The sequence below is a fragment of the Protopterus annectens genome, chromosome 3.part1 (assembly GCF_019279795.1).
Source record: "Protopterus annectens isolate FY-2018-M chromosome 3.part1, PAN1.0, whole genome shotgun sequence".
In the NCBI taxonomy this organism is placed as follows: Eukaryota; Metazoa; Chordata; order Ceratodontiformes; family Protopteridae; genus Protopterus; species Protopterus annectens.
In genome coordinates this window covers 733,452,350-733,477,442 of record NC_056732.1, presented here as the reverse complement: position 1 = coordinate 733,477,442, position 25,093 = coordinate 733,452,350, and the positions used below count along the sequence as shown (strand labels likewise).

General features: G+C 36.9%; 1 protein-coding gene across 1 annotated transcript in view; it reads right to left on the bottom strand.

Moving 5' to 3' along the window:
- PKHD1L1 (PKHD1 like 1) overlaps positions 1–25,093 on the bottom strand; it is a 1,597,738-nt gene that overhangs the window by 55,065 nt on the left and 1,517,580 nt on the right. The window contains exons 71-72 of the mRNA XM_044066249.1: positions 21,420–21,585; positions 10,010–10,242 (exon numbers count right to left, since the gene is read on the bottom strand). Of these exons, the coding sequence (XP_043922184.1) occupies positions 10,010–10,242; positions 21,420–21,585 (399 nt within the window). The remainder of the gene's footprint in view (positions 1–10,009; positions 10,243–21,419; positions 21,586–25,093) is intronic.

The following is a 25,093-nucleotide window of genomic DNA, read 5'->3' as shown; positions in this document are numbered from 1 at the left end:
TACAAGAAAAAAGTAATTCTTATTAGAGAAGAAAGCTAATTAACGAAGTTATACAAGCCTGAGCCAGTATCCAGGAACCTCGCAGCTGAAGCGGCAAACGAGATCTAGGTAGCTAGCGCTAGGCATCATGGGATAAGGGGTACCCTTGAGCCAGTAAATAGCTCTCGAGCTATAGAAGACCTATGCTTGTATAGGACCTAGGGCTGATAGCCTAGTACCAACCTATGAACCTATGAATCATGATTACTGCCATATATAAAGGGTTTCTCTGTAGAAGTCCTCTTAATTATGTTGTCTTTAAACAAACAATCTGTTTCTTTACTTTTATATCCTCTTTCTTCAAATTCACCATGTAGTGTCTCAACTGTTTCTTGAAACTTAGAATCTCGACTGATGAGTCTAGATGCTCTTATTGTTTGTCCCTTTACTATGTTACTATATACATGGGAAGGGTGCATACTAGTGTGGTGTAATATTGAATTTTTCTTGTAATCTTTTCTATACAGCTGTGTTTGTATAGTACTTCCTTCTTTAGTAAGGAGAACATCTAAAAACTCTATTTTTTCTGTTGACTATTTTCCTGTCAGAACTAAAAAATCTGTGGTTCCATTTATACATTCAGTGAACTCTCGTAATTTGGATTCTTCACCTTTCCACAATAAAAAAAACATCATCCACAAAACATTTGTATAACAAGATGTTCTCCTTATACATATTCCTCATTATATATGTCTATTCCCAGTATGCCATATTCCAAATGATGCAGGTGTTGAATATATGAGGCTGTTCCTAATAGAAAAGAATATGACAAGAGACTTAATAATAAGATGTGCTATGTTAATGGATATTGTCTTGAAAAATAATGTGTTTGTTTATGGAGATCAATATTTCCTACAACAGAAAGGGGTAGCCATGGGCACCCCATGTACAAATTCATACTCCAGCATTATAATGGCATGCTGGGAATAGACATATATAATGAGGAATATGTATAAGGAGAACATCTTGTTATACAAACGTTTTGTGGATGATGTTTTTTTATTGTGGAAAGGTGAAGAATCCAAATTACGAGAGTTCACTGAATATATAAATGGAACCACAGATTTTTTAGTTCTGACAGGAAAATGGTCAACAGAAAAAATAGTTTTTAGATGTTCTCCTTACTAAAGAAGGAAGTACTATACAAACACATCTGTATAGAAAAGATTACAGGAAAAATTCAATATTACACCGCGCTAGTATGCACCCTTCCCATGTATATAGTAACATAGTAAAGGGACAAACAATAAGAGCATCTAGACTCACCAGTCGAGAGTCTAAGTTTCAAGAAACAGTTGAGACACTACATGGTGAATATGAAGAAAGAGGATATAAAAGTAAAGAAACAGATTGTTTGTTTAAAGACAACATAATTAAGAGGACTTCTACAGGGAAACCCTTTATATACGGCAGTAATCATGATTCCAATACACAGGATAGAGTAAGAGATAACATAGATCCAAGTAAACCTGTGATATCTTTTACAAATAATAACAAAAAAATCAAAGAGATTTTTATGAGAAATTGGAACATTCTAACTGCTGATGAAAAATTACATGAATTAGTAGGTGACATTCCCAATTTTACCTATAGGAATACAAAATCATTGAAACGCTTGTTATGCTATGAAAATAATGAGAAAAAACAGTTGAGTCAGTTAGAAAAGGACCATATGCATGTAGGGGATGCAATCAATGCTCATACATGTTAAACAATAACAAGTTCAGTCACCCAGACACAGGGAGAGAATATGACTTTAGTCTATATGCAGATTGCAGACACGAGATTTGATTTATTCAGCTACTTGTATAAAATGTGGCTCTTTTTATGTAGGTATGACTAACAGAACTTTAAGGGAACGTGTAAAAGAACATATATATGCTATAAACAAGGCAGATGAGAATAATGCCTTAGCGAAACATATTATGAACAAAGGCACCATACATAGCTTTAAGTTCATAGTAATAGAACTAATATACAGGAATGTCAGGCTAGGTAACTATAAAAATTATACTGAACAAAGGGAAATTAGATGGATCGTGAGGCTACAAGCAGACAAAGGTTCGGGACTTAATGATAGGGTTTCTTTGAAAGCCTTTTTAGCAGCTAGAAATGTCAAGCATTGAGTATCATAAGCTGGATATTTACTTCCCATGCATATTCTTTAGTTGATACCAAGACAGATCTATACATGTTACAGATAGGATGGCCTTTAGTATTACAGAGTGTTTTTATATATATATATATATATATATATATTATATATATATATACATATATATATATATATATATATTATATATATATATATATATATTTATATATATTTATATATATTCTAGATAGTCACACTGCGTTTTGCTAGGATAGGAAAGATTTTTCAGTTCCACAATATAGTTGTTTAGATATTTAACATAGGTAGTTGATTAACATTTATTTTAAGGTGAAATTACATACATATCTGAATATATTTATTTGTTTATTCAACATGAATTTAAGACATACATGTTCTGTGAATCTTTAGATATTTATTTATCAGTCTAGTTGATATTTAAATTAGATAGACAGATGCAATAGATATTATGGTCTATACGGAAACATTTTTTAGCATAAAATTTTCTAACATAAGTTTGCAGTAACATGGAGCACTTTGCATATCTGTATAGCATTTTATTTAGACATTAAAGATTTCAGATTTACATGACATAGTTCAGAGATATATATTTGTTTTTATGCAGTTTTCTTATTTGTGTTTATTCATATAGATATACATATATTGACATTTTTGTATAATAACATTTTCATATATGATATATGCCTATGATATTTATACTTTTATGCTTTTAAAATAATTTATGAACTAGAGATGTTCTTTTAGATAGTAACTGTATGAATTGTGACAGTAGAATTATGGTAATACCATCATTGTATAGCCACATGATGTAATTTTGATTTATTATTCATGAGCATAGCACATGGTTGGCTTTGTAATGAGAGAGACAAGATATTTAAATGCAATTAACTTAAGAGTAATTTAACAGTCTGATGAAGCATTCAGTTTGAATGTGAAAGCACTTACTGGAAACGTTTTTGTATCTGTTTTTCATCGTCTTTTCACTTAAATAAACGGTCAGCTTCTTATAGTCATGGTGTTGTCTCAGCAAGCTCTGCTGTTTGGAATCCTTCAAAATACTTTCTGAAAATAGCATGAACATAGAAATAGCACAACAATTAAAGTTCTCAGATATTCCTGAAGCAATAAGCAATGGGAATATGTGATATTCATCCTTCAAGTCCAGGGTCATCATGAAACAGTTGTCCAGCAGAAAAGGAAGCACTGACAGCAGGGTGAACAGCTTGAAATAACAAAATATGGTCTGGTGGATGAGGGAAGCCCCCCCCAATTTTCCCTCCACTGCCACCTGTAACCTCTGTCAACATCAATTTGTTAAAAAACACTGATAGCCAGGCTGCCTTGTTGAGAGCTAACTTTTGCGATGGGGATCCCAGAGGGGAACTAGCAAATGACAAGTGCCAAGTCTTGCCATAGTTATAGACTGGGAGAGGAGTTATCTTTTTTAGGAAAGGAACCCCTCTTGTTAGGTTTGGCAGCATTCTTGTCCTGCCATTTCCTTTTGGTGCCTTGTTTTTTGCTTGGCTGGGAGTTCTGTTTGTTGGGGCACCAAAATGATCTTGCTTATTGGGAATATGAAACATTTTAGACATTCCTTGCATCAGTTTACCTCTGTGATTACAGCATTTAAGGATCTGTTTAGCTGCTGTACCAAGCACACAATCAATATGAAGAGGAACATTCAAAATGTCATTTTAACTCATCAGAAAAGTTGGTTGTGCAACCATGCATACCTGCTTACCTTAACTGATATTGCTGCATTTTTAGAAACAGTATTGGACCTGCCAAGGCATGCTTCGAAGCATGTTTAGACACTTGCGAAAAGCTGGAAACAATCTTTGTTCACATAGTCTTTCTGCTACACTGGTAACAATGCAATGAACTTGTCTAAACTATAAGTACACCTCAGCACAAACTTCCAATAAAAGACTGGTAATTAAACACCTGAAAAGCTGCCATGCTGGACTATGTCAGCTTCTTTCCATGAGATTCTAGCTACTTGCATAGCTTATCTTCGGGTACTGTGTTTGATGAAGACATAGTCTTTTATTGGAGAAGATTGCTGGGGACACAGAAGCAGGGGGATTGGAGGCCAAGCATGGCCGAGCACACCCTGAATTTCTTAAACACTTTTTTAGGATGATACTCATTCAGCAGAGGAGAATTACAAGCTTTCTTAAAAACATCTTTGAATACTGAGACCAATAGGTTCATAGGTTTTTAGGTAGGTACTAGGCTATTGGCCCAAGGGCCTAAGTAAGCCTAGCCAACAAGGTTCCCTGGCTTATGCCACCCAAGAAAGTTATTTTCCTGTGCCCCTGTCGAGCAGAGCCACAGAAATGATCTTCAGGGTGTATTTCCTATTTCTCATCAGCTCATCAAGATTTTTCTTGAAGAGTACTAATGAGGAACTTTGCTTGACATAGATGGGTAGCTTGTTCCAGAGGATGGGAAGTCTCTGGGACAGGAATCTATCCCTCCAGTATGTCTTGTTTATTGTGGTGACAAGGTTTTGGTCCCTAGAGCATGTAGCTTGGTGGGATTGGGATTTCCTTAGGTGCAGCTCTGGGTATGACATAGCTTTATATGTTAGGCAGAGATCACCTTGGAGTAGGCGATATGCTACGGAGTAAAGCTGGAGTTTTTTGAGATGGTCAGTGTAGGGCATCTGTTTGAGGCCAGTAGTCCTCTTTGTGAGGTACTTCTTTGGCCTTTCCAGCTGCTGCAGATGTCTTATGAGGTACATTCCAAAAAGGGCATTGTACTTTATAATAGGTTTAATGAGTGTCGAGGAGAGGGGAACAATGACCTCTTTTTTCCTGGCTGAGAACCCTTTTGTGATGAGGTGTGCCACATAGAAGGATTTCCTGACTACTGTGGCAATGTGATTATCAAAGGAGAGACTACTGTCCACCTGGGACCCAAGGTCTCTTATAACACATTCGGCGTTAAGTAGACTGCCCACTATGTGGTAGCTCATGGGTACAGAGTTTTTACCAAAGGAGATGACAATGCACTTTTTGACATTGAGCTTGAGGCCATGGCTCTGACACCAGGCATCTGTCTCAGTGAGGCCCTTCTGTAGGATGTCCACATCATTTGGGAACTCGACTATGGCTCCTAGTTTGCAGTCATCTGTGAACTTCATTAGCCAAAGGCCTTCTTTGTTAGCCTGTACTTCAGAGAAGTAGATACCAAACAGGAGAGGTCCCAGGACTGAACCCTGTGGTACTCCACTTGCCACTGTTTTGAAGTCAGATTTGGAGTCTGCAACTTTTACAGTGTAGGTTCTGTCAGTGTGCCAGTTGGCAACCCATCTTGTGACGTAAGGATTTATACCTAGTTTAGTGAGTTTATCTATAATTCCAGAATGGGGGATGGTGTCAAAAGCCTTGGCAAGGTCAAGATAGGCTGTGTAAACCACCTTGCTCTCATCTACAGCTTTGGTGACTGCCTCAAAGAAGACAATCACGTTCATGATGCATGATCTGCCTTTCACAAACCTGAACTGGGTGGGGTGCAGAGTTTAGAGGTTACCAATATCTTTGTTTGAGTTCCATGATGATACGTTCCATGGCCTTACAGACCAGGCTCATCAGGCTAATAGGGCGATAGTTCCCGGGATCAGTGGTGGCTCCCCCTTTGTGGAGTTGGATAACTGTTGCTGTGCACCATTCAGTGGGCACAAAGCCTGATGTGAGGCTATGATTGAACATGATGCTTAGGTGGGGAGCCAGTTCGTTCTGAAGTTGATGTAAAACGCAGCCTGGGATGTTGCCGAGTCCCATGGATGCTGTGTTTTTGGCTTTAGAGAGTGCAGATTTTACCTGTGTAGTTGTGATTACAGGGACTCTGCATTCTTCTTGTATAGATATGGGTCCTTTAGGGGTGAGGGGGGGGTAAAGTTAGCACTGAACCTATCTGCCAGGATGTTGGCAATATTAGTTGTTCTTTATTTTTCGTGCCATTTTGCTGTAACTCAGAGCAGATCTGTGTGTTGCCATTGAGATTCCTGACATAGCTGTAGAATGCTTTGTGATTGTCCTTAGAATCAGTGGCAATTTTGTTTTCGTAGCTAACTTTGGAGGATCTTATAAGGGATCTTAGCTTCTTACTGAGGCTGACCAGGGAGCTCCTCCACTCATGGGATTTTACTCTCTTTTGCAACAGTTTCTTCCTTCTGTTGTAGAGTTTGTTTATGGCAGGTGACCACTAGACTGGCTTCCTTTTTTTGGAGGATAGCGTCTTGGTTCTGCTTGGGATAGCACAATCCATGCACTTGTGTAAGTGCTTATAGAGTGCATTTGTGTAGGTTCAGCAGTCGTAACTGTATTGTTCATCTGCATGAGTGTCATGAAGTTCGCCACTTCTGTCTTAAGAAGCATGAAGTTGGCTTTGGAGAAATTTTTTACTGTGGTTTCCTTAATGGGGGGTGGGGATGGGATTTGGATATCTAGGGTGATTAGCTTATGGTTGGATCTGACCAACGAGGAGTTGACTTCAGGTGTGGAACACCAGTCACTCATGCTCGCAATGACAAGGTCTAGGATACTGTGCCCCTGGTGGGGGTGTGGATAAGCTGATCCAGGGCATTGGAATTTATGAATTCCAGGAAGCACTGAGCGAAGGAGTTGGTACATGAGTAATGTTCCTAGTTAATAGTGGGGTAGTTGAAACCACCCATTATTAGGGTATTTGGTTGAACCCTAATATTTTCCAGTATATCAAGAAAGGAGGAGTGGGAATCCTGGGCAAGGTGGGGGATTTGCAGCAAGCTACAATTTGTATTGCAGTTTTGCCCAGAGTTAGTTGCACTTGGATAACCTCGGATGCATTATGCTGAGCAACTAGCCTGGAGGTGTGGATATCCTTTATGAATATGGACACACCTCCGCCTTTGGTGTTCCGGTCCAGGTTAGATGGCCGAAAAGTGTGGTATGAGTTATAGCCTGGTAATGAAGGGGTGCACCCAGGAGCCTTGAACCAGGTCTCAGTCACTGCACAGATATCAATGTTCTCCATTTTAAGGAGTGCCTCGAGGGAGTGCATTTTGAGATTTAGACTTCTAGCATTCAGTAGCATTACTCTCAGTTTTTGCTTGCCTGTTCCTGTTACAGTGTTAAATTTGTCTTTTGAACCTTGCCTAAAAAAGGCACTATAGGGGTGGCAAGAACCTTAGCCAGTATCCTGAATCCCAGGGGTGACAGGGTGCAGGCCATCTCTGGCAAAGCATTATGGTCTGTTGACCACGTCATCCCAGGCAGACAGATACTGGATTCCCTTAGAATGACACCAGAAGCTTAGCCAATTGTTGAAGTCAATCATTTTGTCCTTGTACTGCTGTATCATTCTGGACAATGGAGGATGCTACTCAGGGCTAGGGTCATACCTGCCTGGGCTACAAGATCAGAGAGCTCTTCCATGTCTCTTTGCATGTAGTCCAGGGAGGTACATCTCAGGTCATTCACACCAACATAGACAATGACAGAGTCATATTTATACTTGTTGTGGAGTGACCTGAGTGCGTGAGTTATGTGGCGGATCCTGGCACCCAACAGGCAGCTGACAGTAACCTTCTCCTTGTTTAGCCTGGTGAGTGAGACATCAGTGTGCCTGACTATAGAGTCACCTATGACTAGTGTGTTGGGTATGTTGTTTTGCCTTATGGGCTGTGGTTGAGTGGCACACTAAGTCTGTGGGCTTTGTGTCATTTGGGTTGTGTTGGGGGTGGAGGTTGATTGCGTTTCTGCTTTGGAGGTCTCTATTGCTTGAGCAGATTATTATCAAGAGCCACCGTGAATGTTTTTGTGTTTCTATGTGTGGATTTTGGTGGTATAGATTTAGTGAGACTATATGATAAGTGTGGTGTGGTGCAAGTGTTTACCTTCTCCTCTTGAGTGCCAAGTTCAGTCTTGATTGGAGAGAGCTTTACCTCCAGTCTGGCTAGATAAGTGCATCTCTCACAGCTTGTAGTGTTGGGTGGTAGGAGGAGAGGATTGTCTGTGTACATGAGGTATTGCTACATTGCTCCAAGATGCCCAGATTCATCAGACAGACAGGAGAGAACACTGGAAGCTGACCCTTGGACATGCCTGAATAAGAAACTATCTTCTTCTAGACAAGTGAGGAAAGTGAGTACACAATCTGTTTTCCTCTAGGTAATGAGGAAGGTTAAGTGCTGTAGTAATTTGTAGCTTATTTAGTGCTTACAACAAGTTCTGAACAAGTGGTGAGCACAAATAAGCAAATTCAAGTGCTAAAACCAAGAATCTGTATCTGAAGTAGACTAGTTACAGGAAAGAAACATCTGCAAATGGGGCTTTTAAATCAGAAAGTTGAGAGAGATGAAAAAATTGCCCAAACGGCCAATAACTAGAATTTCGGGGCTAGAACCACTCCTTATGTGGTAGGTAGGTTACCTAATGCTTTCCACTCCCACTGATAAGCTAGCAGGCTTCCCTCCAACACAGAAAGGCTTGGGGAACTCAGGAACTTACAAACAGTCCTGGATACAGCAAATCTATATCTGGGCTAGACTAGTTACAGGAAAGGCAGCAAACAAGAGTATTTTTTTTGTAACAGTTAAGCAGAACATAGGGAGATTCTAGCAAAGTTTTTTTTTTTATAAAGGAAAGGGAATAAGGAGAAGCAGAATTTTAGGAAACTAAGTGGGTTGACCTTCTCAAATGTTCTCTTTGTATTAGGTAGAATGAGCTAATGACACTAGACTGACAGGAGTGTCCCAGATCAAATTGGGTTAGGAACAGCTCACAATATTCAATGAAAGAAATAACAGAATTACAGACAGACTACTATATTCACTGAGCAAATAAATATAAAAATAAAATGCAATACTATCTTTAACACTGCAAGTTTGTACTTTTCCTGGGTTTTAATGCAGTTGATTGTATGTTTAAAGCAGCCAGCCAAACAGCTATTGCTGAAATGATTTCAAAGACATATGACTAACACTTGTAACCACAAAGTAAACCTCAAGTCTAAGCGTTAACAATGAATATGAATGAAATGGAACAACAGTAACCCCCACTATTTGCAGAGAGAGACAGACAAATCACATTACTCAATGAGAGAAATAACAGAGTTACAAACAGTCCACTATATTCACAATAGAAAGAAATGTAAAAATAAAATGCAAAACTATCTTTAACACTGCAAGTTTGTACTTATTCCAGCAATGGAGAGAAGGTTGCCACATCTGAGGCCTCATCCTCCAAAAAAATCATATACCTTTCTAATCTCGGGGGCAGCTGGAGACTGCTCTCCATTCAATGTACATCTAAATGTAGATGACATTTGAGGAAAAGAAGACATCTGTTTGGGTTTCTGAATCTCTGCATTCTCAGAGGAAAATGACTGATCAGACTGTGACACTTCTGAAACCTCAGATTCTGGATCCCTTTCAAAATTGGAATCCTTGGAGATTGAACAGGGATGGAAGCACCAGCATTTCTTATTACCTAGGTTTGCACCCCATAATCAATGGCCTGAATAATGGAGTTAGTCGTAGTTACTAGCTCAGGTGAAAACACAGCTGGAGACTGCTGTCCTGTATTGTGATGGTCTTCTGTCCCTTTTTGCAAGCACTGCAGGGATATGAAGGCAAATGTTGATTTTTACATCAGTGAACTACACTTTATATAAAGATCTTTCTGATGCTTGTTAATTTTTTTTCCAAAAAAAAATCATCTGATTTCTGTTTTGCTACAAAACACGGGCTGAATCAATAGCTGCAGATGCTAACTGTATTTCAAAGATGCACTAATTTAGTAGAAGTTGTTTGCAGTAATGTAAAAAAGTTGAAGAAAAATGCTTTACCTTTATATGGTGCAATTTCTGCTACTGGAATACGGCTACCATTTAAGCGAGTTAGCAAAAGTTTGGGAATTCGATAATCTCCAATTCCATAACGTTTATCTCCATCCCACTGGTACTCTGCTTGAGGTATGACAGTACCAACTTTTCCAAGGAAAGACCCATCCAAATCTTTGATTATATTCTTCTTTTTACCATCACATTCCATGTCTACACAATCTGAAGGATTCACTTTGCTGCAAAGAAGATGACAAATGAGAGTGTTATACTTTGTTCACAGAGATTACCTCAGCATACTCTGTCAGAGTAATTACTGTGTCTGCATTTCATTCCTAGAGGCCTGAAGTAACATTTATTAAAGACTAATGTGTAACATGTTAAAGTAAAACAAATAAGCAAAATATTCAATGTTAAAAGTCCTAGCAAATCATAATACACCAGCTGTTTTGCTCAACCAAAATTTTGTTGTATTATGTTAAAAATGCCAGTGATGGGGATTACAAGAAAATGTATTCCAATGCAAACATATTATCAACAAAATGCATAGCATGTTGCATGTGCAAACAGGCCACAAGCATGGATTATCTTTGTTGTCTCCACAGGAAGTCACATAAACTTCTTATTTAATAAAGAATGCCATATGGATGTGTGCATATGGAGTCTCTTTCAGCATTATATATATATATATATATATATATATATATATATATATATATATGTTACATTATCTGTGGTGCAGTACACTACTAGACAGTCTGAAAGCAAAGTAGATGTAGCTAACAGCACTACCACCTCTCCTCCCTTATTTCATATTTTTGAATACCAGATGTAATAAGGTGTCAGATGCAATTGCAAAGTTATTAAATATTTCATCTAATAATGGTGCAATTGTAGCCCCAAGTTTGTCTGAGAACTACAAATTGTAGAATCTGAAGTTTTTTTCTGATTAGAAGCAGTAAATAGGGAAGAAGCCTGAACTTGTGCAGTGTATTACATTTTTCCGTATCAGTAGGGACAAAGCCCTACAAGTTTATAATATATCTAAGTTTTCAGAGGAAAAGTATTGTACTGATGAGGAACAAGTTTCAGAGTTACTATGATCTAAGAAATAATCTACCATATGTCTACTATTTTTTCTTCATGAAGACACAAGGTCCCAGAGCAAGCACTGGTGCTTTTTACTTTGTTAAAGTAAATTACATAAATCATTAATAATAAACAGAATCATATGTGGTATCAGAAATGACTACAAAAGAGGTAGTTTGCTGTATGAAGCAGATTTAATGTTAAATAAAGTGACTCTTGTGTGCGCTACAAATGATTACTTTGTTACAATTCAAAAAGATCACGGAAAAATTAGAAGTATGCCAGTGAAGAAAATAGAAAAGATTTAAAAAAGTAGGAGTAAAGAAATTGGCTATGAGATTTGGAGAAAGTATACAAAGCACGTGAAAGTCGTTATAAAGAAATTTTAGAAAAGGTGTACCTATAAGAATAATACAAGAAAATGCCAATGCATAGGAACCATGACAACATAAATCATTTTGCTAAATTGTGTGAAATGGAAAATACATTTGCACAAACCAACTTAGCATAACAGTAGATGGGTCATATTCTGCCAGTGAAATGACTACTCTCCAGCTTTCAAAGCTTCAGGGCAACTTCCAAGCAACCTAGCCACTGTACAGCTTAAACAGTGCTATATAAAAGCAGTGGTAAGGCTGCCAAAAGCTACAGAGGTTTCTTGCCTCAAGAATGGAGGTATAACCCTGAGAAGAGAAATGGTAGGAAAGGAAAGTCCAGTATAAAACTTATGTAACAATATATGTAGTTATTTATTTATTGACATTTGTTTACCAGGAAAGTCTGACCGGGTAATAAATGCCCATTTTCATCAGCGATCCAGGGAGAAAAGCTCCAGAGAGTAAATAATAATGAGAACAACAATAAAAAATAATTAAGCAATTCAAATGCACATATATTCTAACACTGTAATACATAAGAAAGGGAAATGCAAAATGAAGCACAAGTTGTATTAACAGTGAATATAACAAGAACAGTAAAAACAAGTATATGAAAACTAGTCAATTGCACTAGGATAAATAAAACAAAAAAAAAGGAAAATAAGTAAGAGATATTAAGAGGAGAAAGCAGGAAGGTAAGGAGAACAGTCATTAAGAGGCAGAGGAGGTATAGGAAGTTGGTGGATTATAGGAGTAATGAGTAAGAGTACTGGATTATAGCATGGAACAAAACATATATAGTAAGTATATAAGAAAAATAGTTGGGAAGGTTGGTTTCAAATGGAGAAAGTAAGAGTCATGAGATTATAACATACATATAAATGAGAGGGAAATGTAGAGAGAAATATATGAGGTATAGGAAGCCAGATGGTAGGAGGGAAGAGAGGGGTAGGGAGTAAGAGGAGCTGGGACAGGGGAAGCAGTACTGAGAGCAACAGGAACAAGATTCCAGTCTCCATTAGGCAGAGCCCCTCACTAACACTATTCAAGAGAAACCTTGACGAGTAGATGGGAAACAGAAAATTCACTCAGGGGATCACTGCAGTGGCTCTGCTGGACAGAGGCACAGGGAACTAATGGCTAAGCTGGATAGAGGCACAGGGAACTAATTTAAGGGGGCAGCAAAAGCCAACACCATTCTGGCTAGGCTTATAGATGCCCTTGGACAGATAGCCTAGTACTTACCTATGAACCTATGAACCTATGAGAGTAGAAGAAAGTTAGTTAGGAGAGAGGAAAAGTAAAAGAAATGTAGAAAGGATGAGAAAGAATTAAGAATGTTATAATGATAAGATAATAAATTGGCCACAAGAAATAGGAAAGGTAGGAGCTGCAGTGTACAATTAAATAGTAAGATGAGAGGTTCAAAAGAATGGGCAGAACATGATAATGTAGATTAGATCTTGCAGATGTGGTACACAAGCATAACCATGAGTTAATAAGTTATTCTTTGAGCGAGGACCTAAATAAATGGAGGCTAGACGTAGTTCTGCACACACCCATACATTGACAAGAAAAAAAAAAGAAAATAACGGGGGTGGTGGGAGGGTACAGCTACTGCAACAGTAATTTATTAGAACATCTACTGTTATGGTAAGTTTACTTACGTGACTGTGTTATGTTCAACATTAGATCACTATTGCAATAGTCTAAGTTATTTGGGAAGATTACCACAACACAGGAATATGCAGTCAGGAAGAAGGAATTCAAGAATGCAGGATCACATGGAGAATGGTCCTAGCAAAGCTTGTTTTGGTCCTGGGAAATAATCCAGTTTGTAATGCTTTTGAAAGTATGTTCAGACTACCAAGTTGCTGCCTCTAGAATACTTCTAGATTCTATCCCTTTCCAAAAAGTCACACAAGAAGCCAAAGGCTGGTAGAGTGAGCCCTAACTCTGCCAGGAAGTGACTTGTTATTGTAAGAATAGCAGAAAAAATAGAACGAGACATCCGTCTGGAAATTGTTTTATCACTGGTTGCCCTTTCTTAACTTTACAGGAAGCAAACAGCTGAACAGTCTTCCTGAACAATTTAGTTCTGTCCAAGAAGATTCTCAGCTGTCTGTGGACATACAGAGTGTGTAACATTCTTTCTCCCTTGTTTTTAAGTTCTGGAAAGAATACAGGGAGGTGAATAGATTTGGTTAAAATAAACGCTAAAACAACTTTAAGCATAAAAAAAGAATTTGTTCTGAAGAAACCCTTTCCTTGTAGAAAATGAAGTAGAGTTGGCTCACAATAATTGTTGTAACTCAAGATACACTTCTTGTAGAAGTTAGAGCAATGAGTAACACAGTTTTTCAAGTTAAGAACCTCAAGTCAGCCTGATGAGCTGGTTCATATGGAAGATGTGTTAGCTTCTCAGGCACAAAATCAATATCCCAAGCTGGAGCATAGGACAAGTAAAATGAAGATCTAAGGGCAGACAAGCAGAAATGGCCAAAAGATTAATCTTGATAGAAGAGTAAGAAAGACCAGAGTATAGTAGCTCACACAAATGTTCTAGAACCACTGGTACCCTAGCCTTAAAAAGGTCCTGGTACATAGTATGGCACTAACTACAACATCTTTTCCACTTATAAGTTTAGTTGCTTATGCTGCTTCTAGCTGCACATCCTCAGAGATCTAGTCTTGTTTCTAAACATTCAAGAAGTTTGTCCAGTATAAAATATACCATACATACAGCTTAGTAAATAGACCACCTGATATGTTCTGTGCTATTAGACATCATATATCATAGCATTTGTATTTTTATTGGAAGTATCTAAGTTTTCTAGTCATAGGACAAACCTTAAATTTACTAAAGGGAGCACAATCCTTCAAGGAAGCTACTAGAATGAATGTGCATTCAGTAGTGGAATCATCATTTTCTATTTCTCTAAAATTTGAGCTAAATTCCTACTTCTCTTGTAAGTAAATGTATAAGCATCTGATGAAACTGAACTTAAAAAAATATGCTTTAACAAATTTATCCAACATTTCTGTATTACAGATTTACTTTTTATGGATTCTGGTCTCATAGATAGCTATAAATCTAGGTGTATGGGGATTCCCCTTGGAACTACTATTGTTTTCCTATGGCACTAACCAGTTTCTAGAAATATGCCACAGAACTATGTGCCTGTTCTGTCCAGGAGCTGTTACATTCCCTATGTTGAAATCTTTGCTGAAGATTATTTAACAGTGAAATATAATCTTGTTCAGAAGAACATGTGCATTTAAAATGCATAAACTGAGATTTTATGTTTTCAGTCAGGTGCTGGGGATGACAGAGAGTCAATGACAAGGACTTTTTAGCAAAGGTTTCTTATAAAAGGACATGTATGGTGACATCCAAAATATGAGGTACATTTATGTGTAAAATTTACAGTTGTAACATGTTTCACTCGGAGACTGAACTGGATCCCAGTCTATGTGTTGTTAATGTAGTCCAGGAGCTGGCAAGATCACTGTTGGATGAAACTAGGTTATCCAGCAATCACTGAGGTAATGTCACTTCATGTTGAAACAATCTAAAAAGGTTTAGTGTTGGTGTTACAGATTAATTGATTCTCAAAATAATCCATAAATATATTAGTATATATGGGGAAAGAGAAGCCTCCATTGCTATACCTGTCAGTTACAGATAAGAGTCCTTTTAACATTTTTTGTTAACAGGCTTTCCACCAATTAAAGAACTAAGTCACTGAATTCAAATATATAGATCAGAAGAGTCCAGCTAGAATTCAACAGCTTTTCTCACCAGTTGATGAGGTATATTAGTTAACTAGACTTTATATCCAAAGTACAAAGCAAACAACTGGTATAACCTGAAGCTCTGACATTAGTTGGGGGAATTGTGTGGTAGTCTTAATGCATGCCCTTACATTATTCAAAAATGGTTTGAGGCATATTTTCAAAATATTGAACAAGGACTCTGTTAACGAGTCCCTAACTCAGACTGTTTGGCATCATGGAGGGTTGTTCAATGACTTATGTATTTTAGATAAAATGTAAAAATATAGATGTTTTGGATAAATTACCTGCAATTCAGTACTAGAAGAACCAAAAATAACCAACTATGTTAAAATTCCTTAATTTGGTCTTAAAATTGGGGTATAGGGTCATACTGTACATTTAGATAGTATACTATATCAGACAATTGTGCGAAGACCTCATTACCATAAGATGAAGCATCTAAAACTACAACAGCCTTAGATTATCTGCTTGTGTCACTATTAATTCTTTATTGTTTCTTATTTTATGTTTTTCCAGGTGATGAAGTCTGACCGAATCTAGTATTCTTAAAATGGTAGGTATCTTTATCATACACTTTCAACACTGTTGTCTCAAATGTTTTCACCAGTGGGTGACTTTGCTGTCCTTAAACCACCATATGAAGTTCAGTGACCTACATAACCTCTAAGTCTTGAACCTCCTGAAATTCAGTGGTAAAACATGAAGGAATATAGTTTAAACCTTTATTAAATACTGTAATGTTTTCATTATGCAAACAGTGGCCAAAAATATTAAAAACATAATCATTAAATTCTGTAATACAGTTTGCATTTTGGCATCCAACACTTGTTCGAATGTCTCTGAGATGTAAACATGTTTCTTACCATCCCTTCTGTATGTAGTTGTATAAGGAGGGTTTTTGATGAAGGGTTTACATTATTCAAAGGGGTTTGTGGTTCATCACAGGAGTCTAAATAAGTGTCCCAATTAGAAGAGATATTGTCATAAGCACTAGTGCTGGATAAAAGAAGCCTCTTAAGATCTTAAATAGATCTCAGAAAGGTACTTCATTTTGTTCTTTTTCCTGGAAATTATTTGGCTGGGTACTGCTAGCAAACTGAACAGAGCATTTAAATTTAGTCCAAGTGAATTCTCTCTCTCATTTTACTGCAGTAATTTGGATAATGTTTACAATTTTTAAGTTTTTTTTTTTATAGTTGTAACTCGAAGTCCAGATCATCTACAGTTTTGAAAACTCCCAGTATTGAGAAAAATCACGTTATATGCCCCTTTTGGGCTGCCCTGATTTCATACGACCAATACTTGTATGCCAGTGCAGTTATGTAGTGCAGTACAGTACAGTGCTGCTATGTCACAAAATCTGCAGTAGAATGTTAGGAGTGACATGACAGCAAGCAGAAGAGTATTGTGGTCATGCATGCTGTATCTGCATTTATATTTATTTGCGTGTGTGTGAGTGTATGTGCTTATCTATTTGGAGCTTCGAATTACATATCATCGTGACCATATGACTGACATTCTGAAACATCAAACGTTTTGTACTTAGGTTGCAGTGGGGATCAGGGAATTTTTCCTGTTCCGCAGTGTAGTGTGGTCTTGGAGTTGGAATATTAGAATAGAGTATGGAGGGGTGCAGGGTTGCTTGCCCCTGCAAAAACACAGGTTTTGGTTGGTCTGTACTTTTTGACGTTATCGAATATTGATAATAAAGTCTCTCTCTCTCTCTCTATATATATATATATATATATATATATACACACATATATATATATATATATATATATATATATAGACACATATATATATATATATATATATATATATATATATATATATATATATATAGACACATATATATATATATATATATATATATATATATATATATATATATATATATATATATATATATATAGACATATCATATATATATATATATATATATATCATATATATATATATATATATATATATATATATGTGTGTATATATATATATATATATATATATATATATATATATATACAGATGCCAGGTTTTTGTGGATAAATAATGAGACCACAATAAATCATTTCAAAACTTTTCTCACCTTTAATGTGACCTATAACCTGTACAATTCAGTTGAAAAACAAACAAATCTGTTAGGGGAAAAAATATAAAAAATAAAAAAATGTACAATATGCTGGTTGCATAAGTGTGCACACCCATACGTCTCAACTGTCCAGATTTTTATAGAATGTCCAGATTTTTACATCATATTTTTGGTCTGTTCCTCCTAAAATTTGTGGTTTTCTGGCAAATCTCTGAGGAATGAAGTCATTAAACAATGACTTGCATTTTAGTTTTCGACTTCATATCCTTTAGAAAATGTATGCTAATACAAAACATAGTACTTTAGCAACTTTCTAAGTTTATAAGAGCAATAATTAAAATCTGTCCCTATTTTTGGGCCTTTGACCCCCCATTATTTTAGGCTCTGTCTAGACTTCTTGTGCTAAGAGGTTGAGAGGTATGCACCTTTGCCATCAGGTATTCACGGTCTCAGAAATATAAATTCATGAATCATGCTTGCACTTGTTGCATCTGCCAGTTTGATTATTTCAGGGAATAATAACCTACATAGATCAATTTATTCATTTGCAGTTCTTGACTTGGAACCAGAAGTGTAGCCAGTGCAGGACAAAGGCAGTATCTGCCTTAGGTGTAAGGTATTGGGGGCATGATTGGCAGGTGCTGATGGTGTATTAGTGCAGTACTGTCATTCAGAAATGAGTTCTGGTACTGGATTTGCAGCCAGATGAAGCACTGAGACAAGCTACTTACTACATTTTTATTTGGTCTTCAATTTGTGGAGGACTTTTTGTACTCTAAAACTTTGAGTTGAAGGAGGCAGCAGATAACTAAGCTATAGTTTTGATGGGCACATCTGATTGAAGAGAATGGATTTTCAGCACAATCCCAGGGAGAAAAGATCCATTAAAGTTCATTATATGTATGCACCTCACTTGTGGACCCATGATAGCACTTGTTCCTGGGTACAAACAGGTTAGGAGATTCGATGTTTGACATTGTTTGAACAGGTAGTCCTCGACATTCTCATCTTGTGACCTCCTTCTGGTCATGTTATTTATTGACTCCATGTTGAAAAAAAAAAATATATATATATATATATATATATATATATATATATAGATATAGATATAGATATATACACATACACATACATATATATATGTGAGTGTTTGCGTGTGTGTGCATGTAACTATGCATGCATAAGACACACTGTAAATTAACAAGTACACAAGCAATTAAAAAACTGAGAACAGTACATGTATGATGAAAAACAAGGAAAAGATCTGCGTTTTCAGTAATACTGACAAATAGATTGTATTATTTAACACTAAATTTATTTGGGTCATGGTTATAATAAAAGATTTATGAAGGCTCTTATTAAAATATAGACCTAATAAATAAGGTTGTACTTGGGCAAGATGCATCTCAGTCCTTAACTCATTGGTTACTATGATGCAGTATTCAAAAATGAAATTTTAATACTTGATGAGATTTCAGACCTGGAGATTAGGAAAATGAATGGGAAATCACAATAAAATGTATTAATAAGTAGTTTCCATAGCTACAATATAAATATAAACAATGAATTGCGTGAGGGGCAAATATGAACAAGTAAAGAAATGAAGTAGAAATGAAATGTACTCAGCACATACGGTTTTATAAAATGTTGCAGGCATGATCAAATGAGATAAAATATTGCAACATGCTTAAGTAATACTTAGAATTATTTGAAAGTTTTAATAGGATGTTTTTTAATGTGATATTTCAGTAAAAGTTTTGGGAAAAAAGTAAAGCTGCAGGAGCTTGCAATGGAAATAGGAATGCCAGTAACGAAATAAGACTACAGTTACATAAGGAAGTGGGTGGCTTATATGCATTCCTGATATCAAAAGCATGGAAGCAGATGGAAACATGTATATGCAGAATGTGTGCAAAGAGACAGCATTTGACTCTGTAGCAGTAGTTAAAAGTGAATGTTTACTGTTCAATGATCTCTATACCATGGTAGGAATGCAGGCTTTATGAATTTAAGTTGGTACAAATGTCTGGATCAACATTTCTGTGCTTGCCACTTTGATATCATAGAACCTAATTTAGGGACTGTGTCTGTCAGTTTTGCTGGGAAATGCATCTCCTTACGAAGTACAACCCCTGTACTGAGTAGTAGAAGTTTAATGTCACTTGACAGCAGCACTGTACTCTGGGCAAGTGTGTAGATACCATACCTGACATGAGCATCTCCATTCATATGGAGTTCTTCCTTAATCCAATTCAAATGTACTTGGAAAACTAGATGGGTAATTGTAAACTCATCCCTGGTTTGTCACTTATGTCTCTAATGACCATAGCCTTCATCTCCCAGGCCCCTGCTTGTAAATGTTTCATTTCCCAGTCCCCGGCTTATATCACCAGAACTTGTCAGGTTTGGGATGCATGACTAGAATTAAAAGGGTCCCAGATGTTGATAGCCTATGAACCTATGATATGAAACAAATATGTAATTCAAACAGCTAAGGGACAATGAGCATCATATGGCATCCAGGAACACAGCTGTCTCAGTTACTTAAGTAAGTCCACTGCCAATTCAGTCCTCAGCAGTCTGCAAGGCAAAAGTGAGGATGTTACAGGGCAGCAGTTGTCTGTTACTGAGTCTATAAATATCACATATATTTAAAGTGCTGGTAGCACCAGCTCAGAAGAGTTCTAATGGCATCAGAATTTGAATTGTATGAGCTAAGCTTACAAAAAGTGTCAGACTTTCTCTCTAAATATTGTTATTAATGAGGAATGGTGAAAGCCAACTTTGATAAAATAGTCATATTTAGCTGTACATAAGATGCTTTTCACTAAATAAAGGATAATAACTCTGTAGCAATAAGTGGAATCATTGCACATTATATGTTGGTACTAGATGCAACAAGGAAATAGCAGCATTTGCCAGATCTTCTTTGTGCCATCATGATGTAAAGCTAATCCTAATGGTCCTCAAATGTGCCTTTTTCCAGGAAAGTGAATAGTTTGATTGCCATAACGTGTTGCTGTGCACCAGAATGTATCTAAATAATGATGTTCAAATGCCACCACCACCACAAAAAATAGACATAAGTCATACTTGGTGTTGAGAGAGATTACCACACAGAGGTCTGTAGTATTTTCCATCCCTAGTTAATGTGGCAGTCACTCTGTTCACATATCTGCATTCTTCATGTTCACCTGACATCTTATTCAGCTATAGCTGCAAATGCATCTGAAATAAATTTTTGAGGCTTTCACAGAAACATATTCTGAACATATATTTCTTCATTTTTTCGATCACCTGCTTAATCCAGTTCAGGGTCATGAAAAGCCAGAGATTTTCATTGCACTCATTGGGCAGAAATCAGAGAAATGAATCCTGAATGGGGTGACACACACACACACACATGCACACACACACACACACACTCTCTCACACACACACACACACACACACACACACACACACACACACACACACACACGGAAGGATCAGCGTTTGAACTGTGAAGACCTCACAGGGAGACTGAGAAGGTGTGCAGACTGCATGTACAATAAACCCCATTTCAACCCTTGGAGTAACCTTGCTTATAGAATAATTTTTATTTTGCTCTGCCCTGCCTCAAGAAGTATATATCGTTACACTGCTAAAACAACACAGCACACATAATATACTTACTAACTTTTACTTATCAAATTTGTAACACATATAAATTGCACTGTTAGAGAAGACATTTTAAACCATGCAGCTTTGCAAGTTAAAAGTTACAGCACCAAAAGGATCTTTTGAAGATTTGGGTTGGATTCAAAGCAGGTTGCGTATTTTTTCTTGTCTCCATTTATGGCTCTAATGATTCTTCTTCTATAAATATTTCATTAAACTACCAATCTGTCAAGTGATGTGAAATACCAGATTTTTCAACAAGCTAGTTGTGAAGTATGATTTAAAAGATGAGTAGAACTCTGCTATTTGATGAATGCCAACTGATTTTTCAGTGGACTAATTGATGCTTTCTTAACACATGATTTGCATATTTAAAATGCATACAATGGATGTAGCTTACCTCAGATCAGGTCTATGTATAAAGACTTTTGCTTTTTCTGCACTGTTGATAACTTGGAGTGTGTCAACATGTATTGGGTGCTGAAGATCGTCATTTGCAGGATTTGTCATAAACATTACATTTGTCTCACTGGAACAAATATTTCTGTATCCCACAAATACAGAGTCTTAGAAGAGAAAGAAAGATAACTGGATTAGTTGCTTGTTATATCTTCTGATACTGCACATTTTAATAATGAATACATTTTTTAGTGTTTATATATATATGTATATACACACACACACACACACACACACACACACACACACACACACACACACACACACACACACACACACACACACACACACTAAGCATAGTATTATCTCAGAAATAGCCACCCAGCGGTGTGAACATGTCTAGTTGATGTTCACTGTTTATGTGACACCCTGACCCATGTATAAAAAGGAAAACAAAGGGGGTAGATGCCAATTATGAGTCATATTGGATCATAACCCACTTGGCTGTGAAATTAATGCCAGGAAATATGAGGAGAAGATTGACATCCATTTCAAGAACAGATGACTAGTGGGTTATCACAGCAATGCATGTATAGTTATTTTTATTAGATGGAACATTTATTGCTCTAATGTACAGTAGAGAGTCAATTATCCGAACTAATTGGGACTTGGGTAGTTTGGATAATCAAGCTGTTCAGGTAATCAAACATATAATCCAGATAAAAATTTTCTAAAAATGCTTTTGATGAAGATTAAATAAGAAAAATAAAACAAATTTACTGTAAGTACAAAATGACACACTATATTTTTGTATACAAGCTCAAAAATATGCACAAATGAATATGTACAACATTTACATATTCAGACTTTATTTTTCTTACATGAAAACTTTGGAAGACTGCATTCAGATAACTGATGTTTCGGATAATTGACTCTCTACTGTACTATGGATTAGAGGAAAAAAAGTGTTGGGTTGTAAAGAATATTGCCACACAGAGAGTGGCCAGAACTGAAATGTACTTCTCATCAAACAACAGCTTTAAAAGCTGTTATATACTTCACTCTGCAACACTTTTGTGTGTGGCAGCATGAAGTGAATTATGACTTTTAAAGCTGTAAAACCATCTGATGCTGTTCCGTTATGGCTGCCTTATGTGCTGTAGAGTTAGATTAGAGCATAATAGCTTTAAAAAGTACATTACAAATGTTTTTTCAGCAGTTCTCTGACATCAAAATCTAATGGACACTTTAACTTATAAGAATATGCTATCCAAAATGTATATAGTACAGGGTTAATGTTTAGTCTATGCAGAACTGTAGTTCTTGCTGTACATCAATGCTACAGAAATTAACAAATGTACATAATTTCCCCCAAAAACCCTAAAACAAAACAAAAATAATGCATAATTGGAGGAATGGGATGATATCCATATGCAATAGTTCCAGTCCTAAGGTTTAATATAAGTTTCTGTTCTAAGGCAGTTCTTATAGGTTCATTGGTAAGTACTAGGCTAGCCACCCTTGTAGGCCATTGTAAGCTTAACCAAGTTCCCTTTTTGCACTCAAAATAACCTATCCCACTTGATTATAGATTGGCCATAATTATGTATTACCCCTAATGAGAGTAACTTGGATTATATCACAGATAATTTGAGGGGACCCAAGTACTGATTAAAGCATTTCGGAGCTACCTCTGTCCATTAGTACTACAGGGGCAGTCCTGGGTTAAACGTTCTGTTTTCCATCCATAGATTTAAGTTGCAGTTTAATATGGACAGAGATAAACTTTGTTTTATGTGGACATTGAGTCTGTTGCATAACAGTGGTATCCTCTACGAGATGTTCCTGTCTCTCCAAATTGTTCTGCTAATATATCAGGGGAGGTTTAGATCCTTAGACCATGCATTTCTAATGCCATTTGACTTGCTGTTGTGCAGTAAATCCATCAATAATGGATTGAAAGATGGCTTGTATGCCAGACACTGGTCAACTCTTAGCAATCTGCAGGATACCGAGTATAGTGACAGGGCTTTCAGTTGGTCCACATAGGACATGTTGTTTAGACTTTGTATTATTTTAGTAAGGTATTTCTGTGGGAGTAACAAAAGAGGAAAAGTGCTTTAAAAAAAATCTAAAAACCAACCACAACAAAGCACTCAGGAAACCAGTGTAACAAAGCCAATACATGATGTAGATTTGGGCAAAAAACACAATTTAATAAATTGTGTTTTTTGCCCAAATCTACTTCGTGTATTGGCTTTGTTACACTGGTTTCCTGAGTGCTTTGCCGTGGTTGGTTTTGGTATTTCTGTGGGAGTTCCAGTTGTTGCATTTGTCTGGACAAATACATGCCAAAGGGGGATTATATTCAATGACTGGCTTAATGAGGGCTGAGTAAAGGGGGACATTGACATCCCTAGATCTGGACACAATCCCTTTGTTTATAAGCTGTGCAGTATAGAAGGACTTTCTTATAAGAATGTAATGAACTTTTTTCTGAACATAACAACCTGGAAGCTGTGTTACAATAAACTGAATCTGTGCCTGTCAGTTTAGCTCAAATGCTAAAGGCTAGCAATCACTAATGAGCTTTCTTTTGACTTTGAGTGTCACCACTCGCAAAATGTACATTTCAGAGATAATCTCATTCAAGTCAATAACACCTTTTTCTATACTTCCTGTTAACACCCATAGATCCTTATGGCATCCAGACCTTTTTTAGGGTTTGGCTTATTTAATTAAGCAACTTTAGAGCTAATAATTGGCAGTATTACAAAGGGCACTGACTTATTAACAACATGACACTTCTTCTTCTTCTTCTTTAGGCTTTTCCCGGTTAGGGATCATCTCAGTGGATCACCTGTCCGCTCATGATTGGCAGTGGTGTTTTACAATGTCGAGTTGCCAGCCCGGCACCCAGCCTTCCACGGAAGACACACACACACACACACACACACACACACACACACACACACACACACACACATACGCGCACACACATACACACACACACACACACACACACACACACACACACACACACACACACACACACACACACACACACACACACACACTCACGCCTAGGGCCAATTTAGAGTATCCAATCCACCTACAGCATGTCTTTGGGATGTGATAGGAAACTGGAGCACCCGAAAGAAACCCACCTAACGACAGGGAAGACATGCAGACTCCGCACAGAAGGCACCCCAGCTGAGGATCGAACCAGAGAACCTCTTGCTGTGAGGCGGCAAGGCTAACTGTTGCACCACTGTGGCCCCCCCTATTAACAACATGACACTAAGATGATGATTTATGATCTACTGCTGTAGAGAAATAAATCAGTGTTTACTTTTATTATTCATATTTTCATAGTTATGTTCATATTTTCATAATAGAGAGACCTACGTGCTCTAAAGAGGTATGGTATGAAATGCCATAGTGGGAGAGAAGAAATTTCATTTGCCAATGTCCATTTATACCACACTATACTTGAGATATTACTAGTTATTTATTAGTAATTAATACTTCAAAAACCAATGACTTACAAACTACTTCATCACATCAAGTGAAACCTTGCTGATGAAAGCTGACATTGATAGTTGCGGTGTAAGTTGCATATTTTGAGAGGCATTCAGTGTTATTTAGATTCTAATTATATAATTAAGCATATTA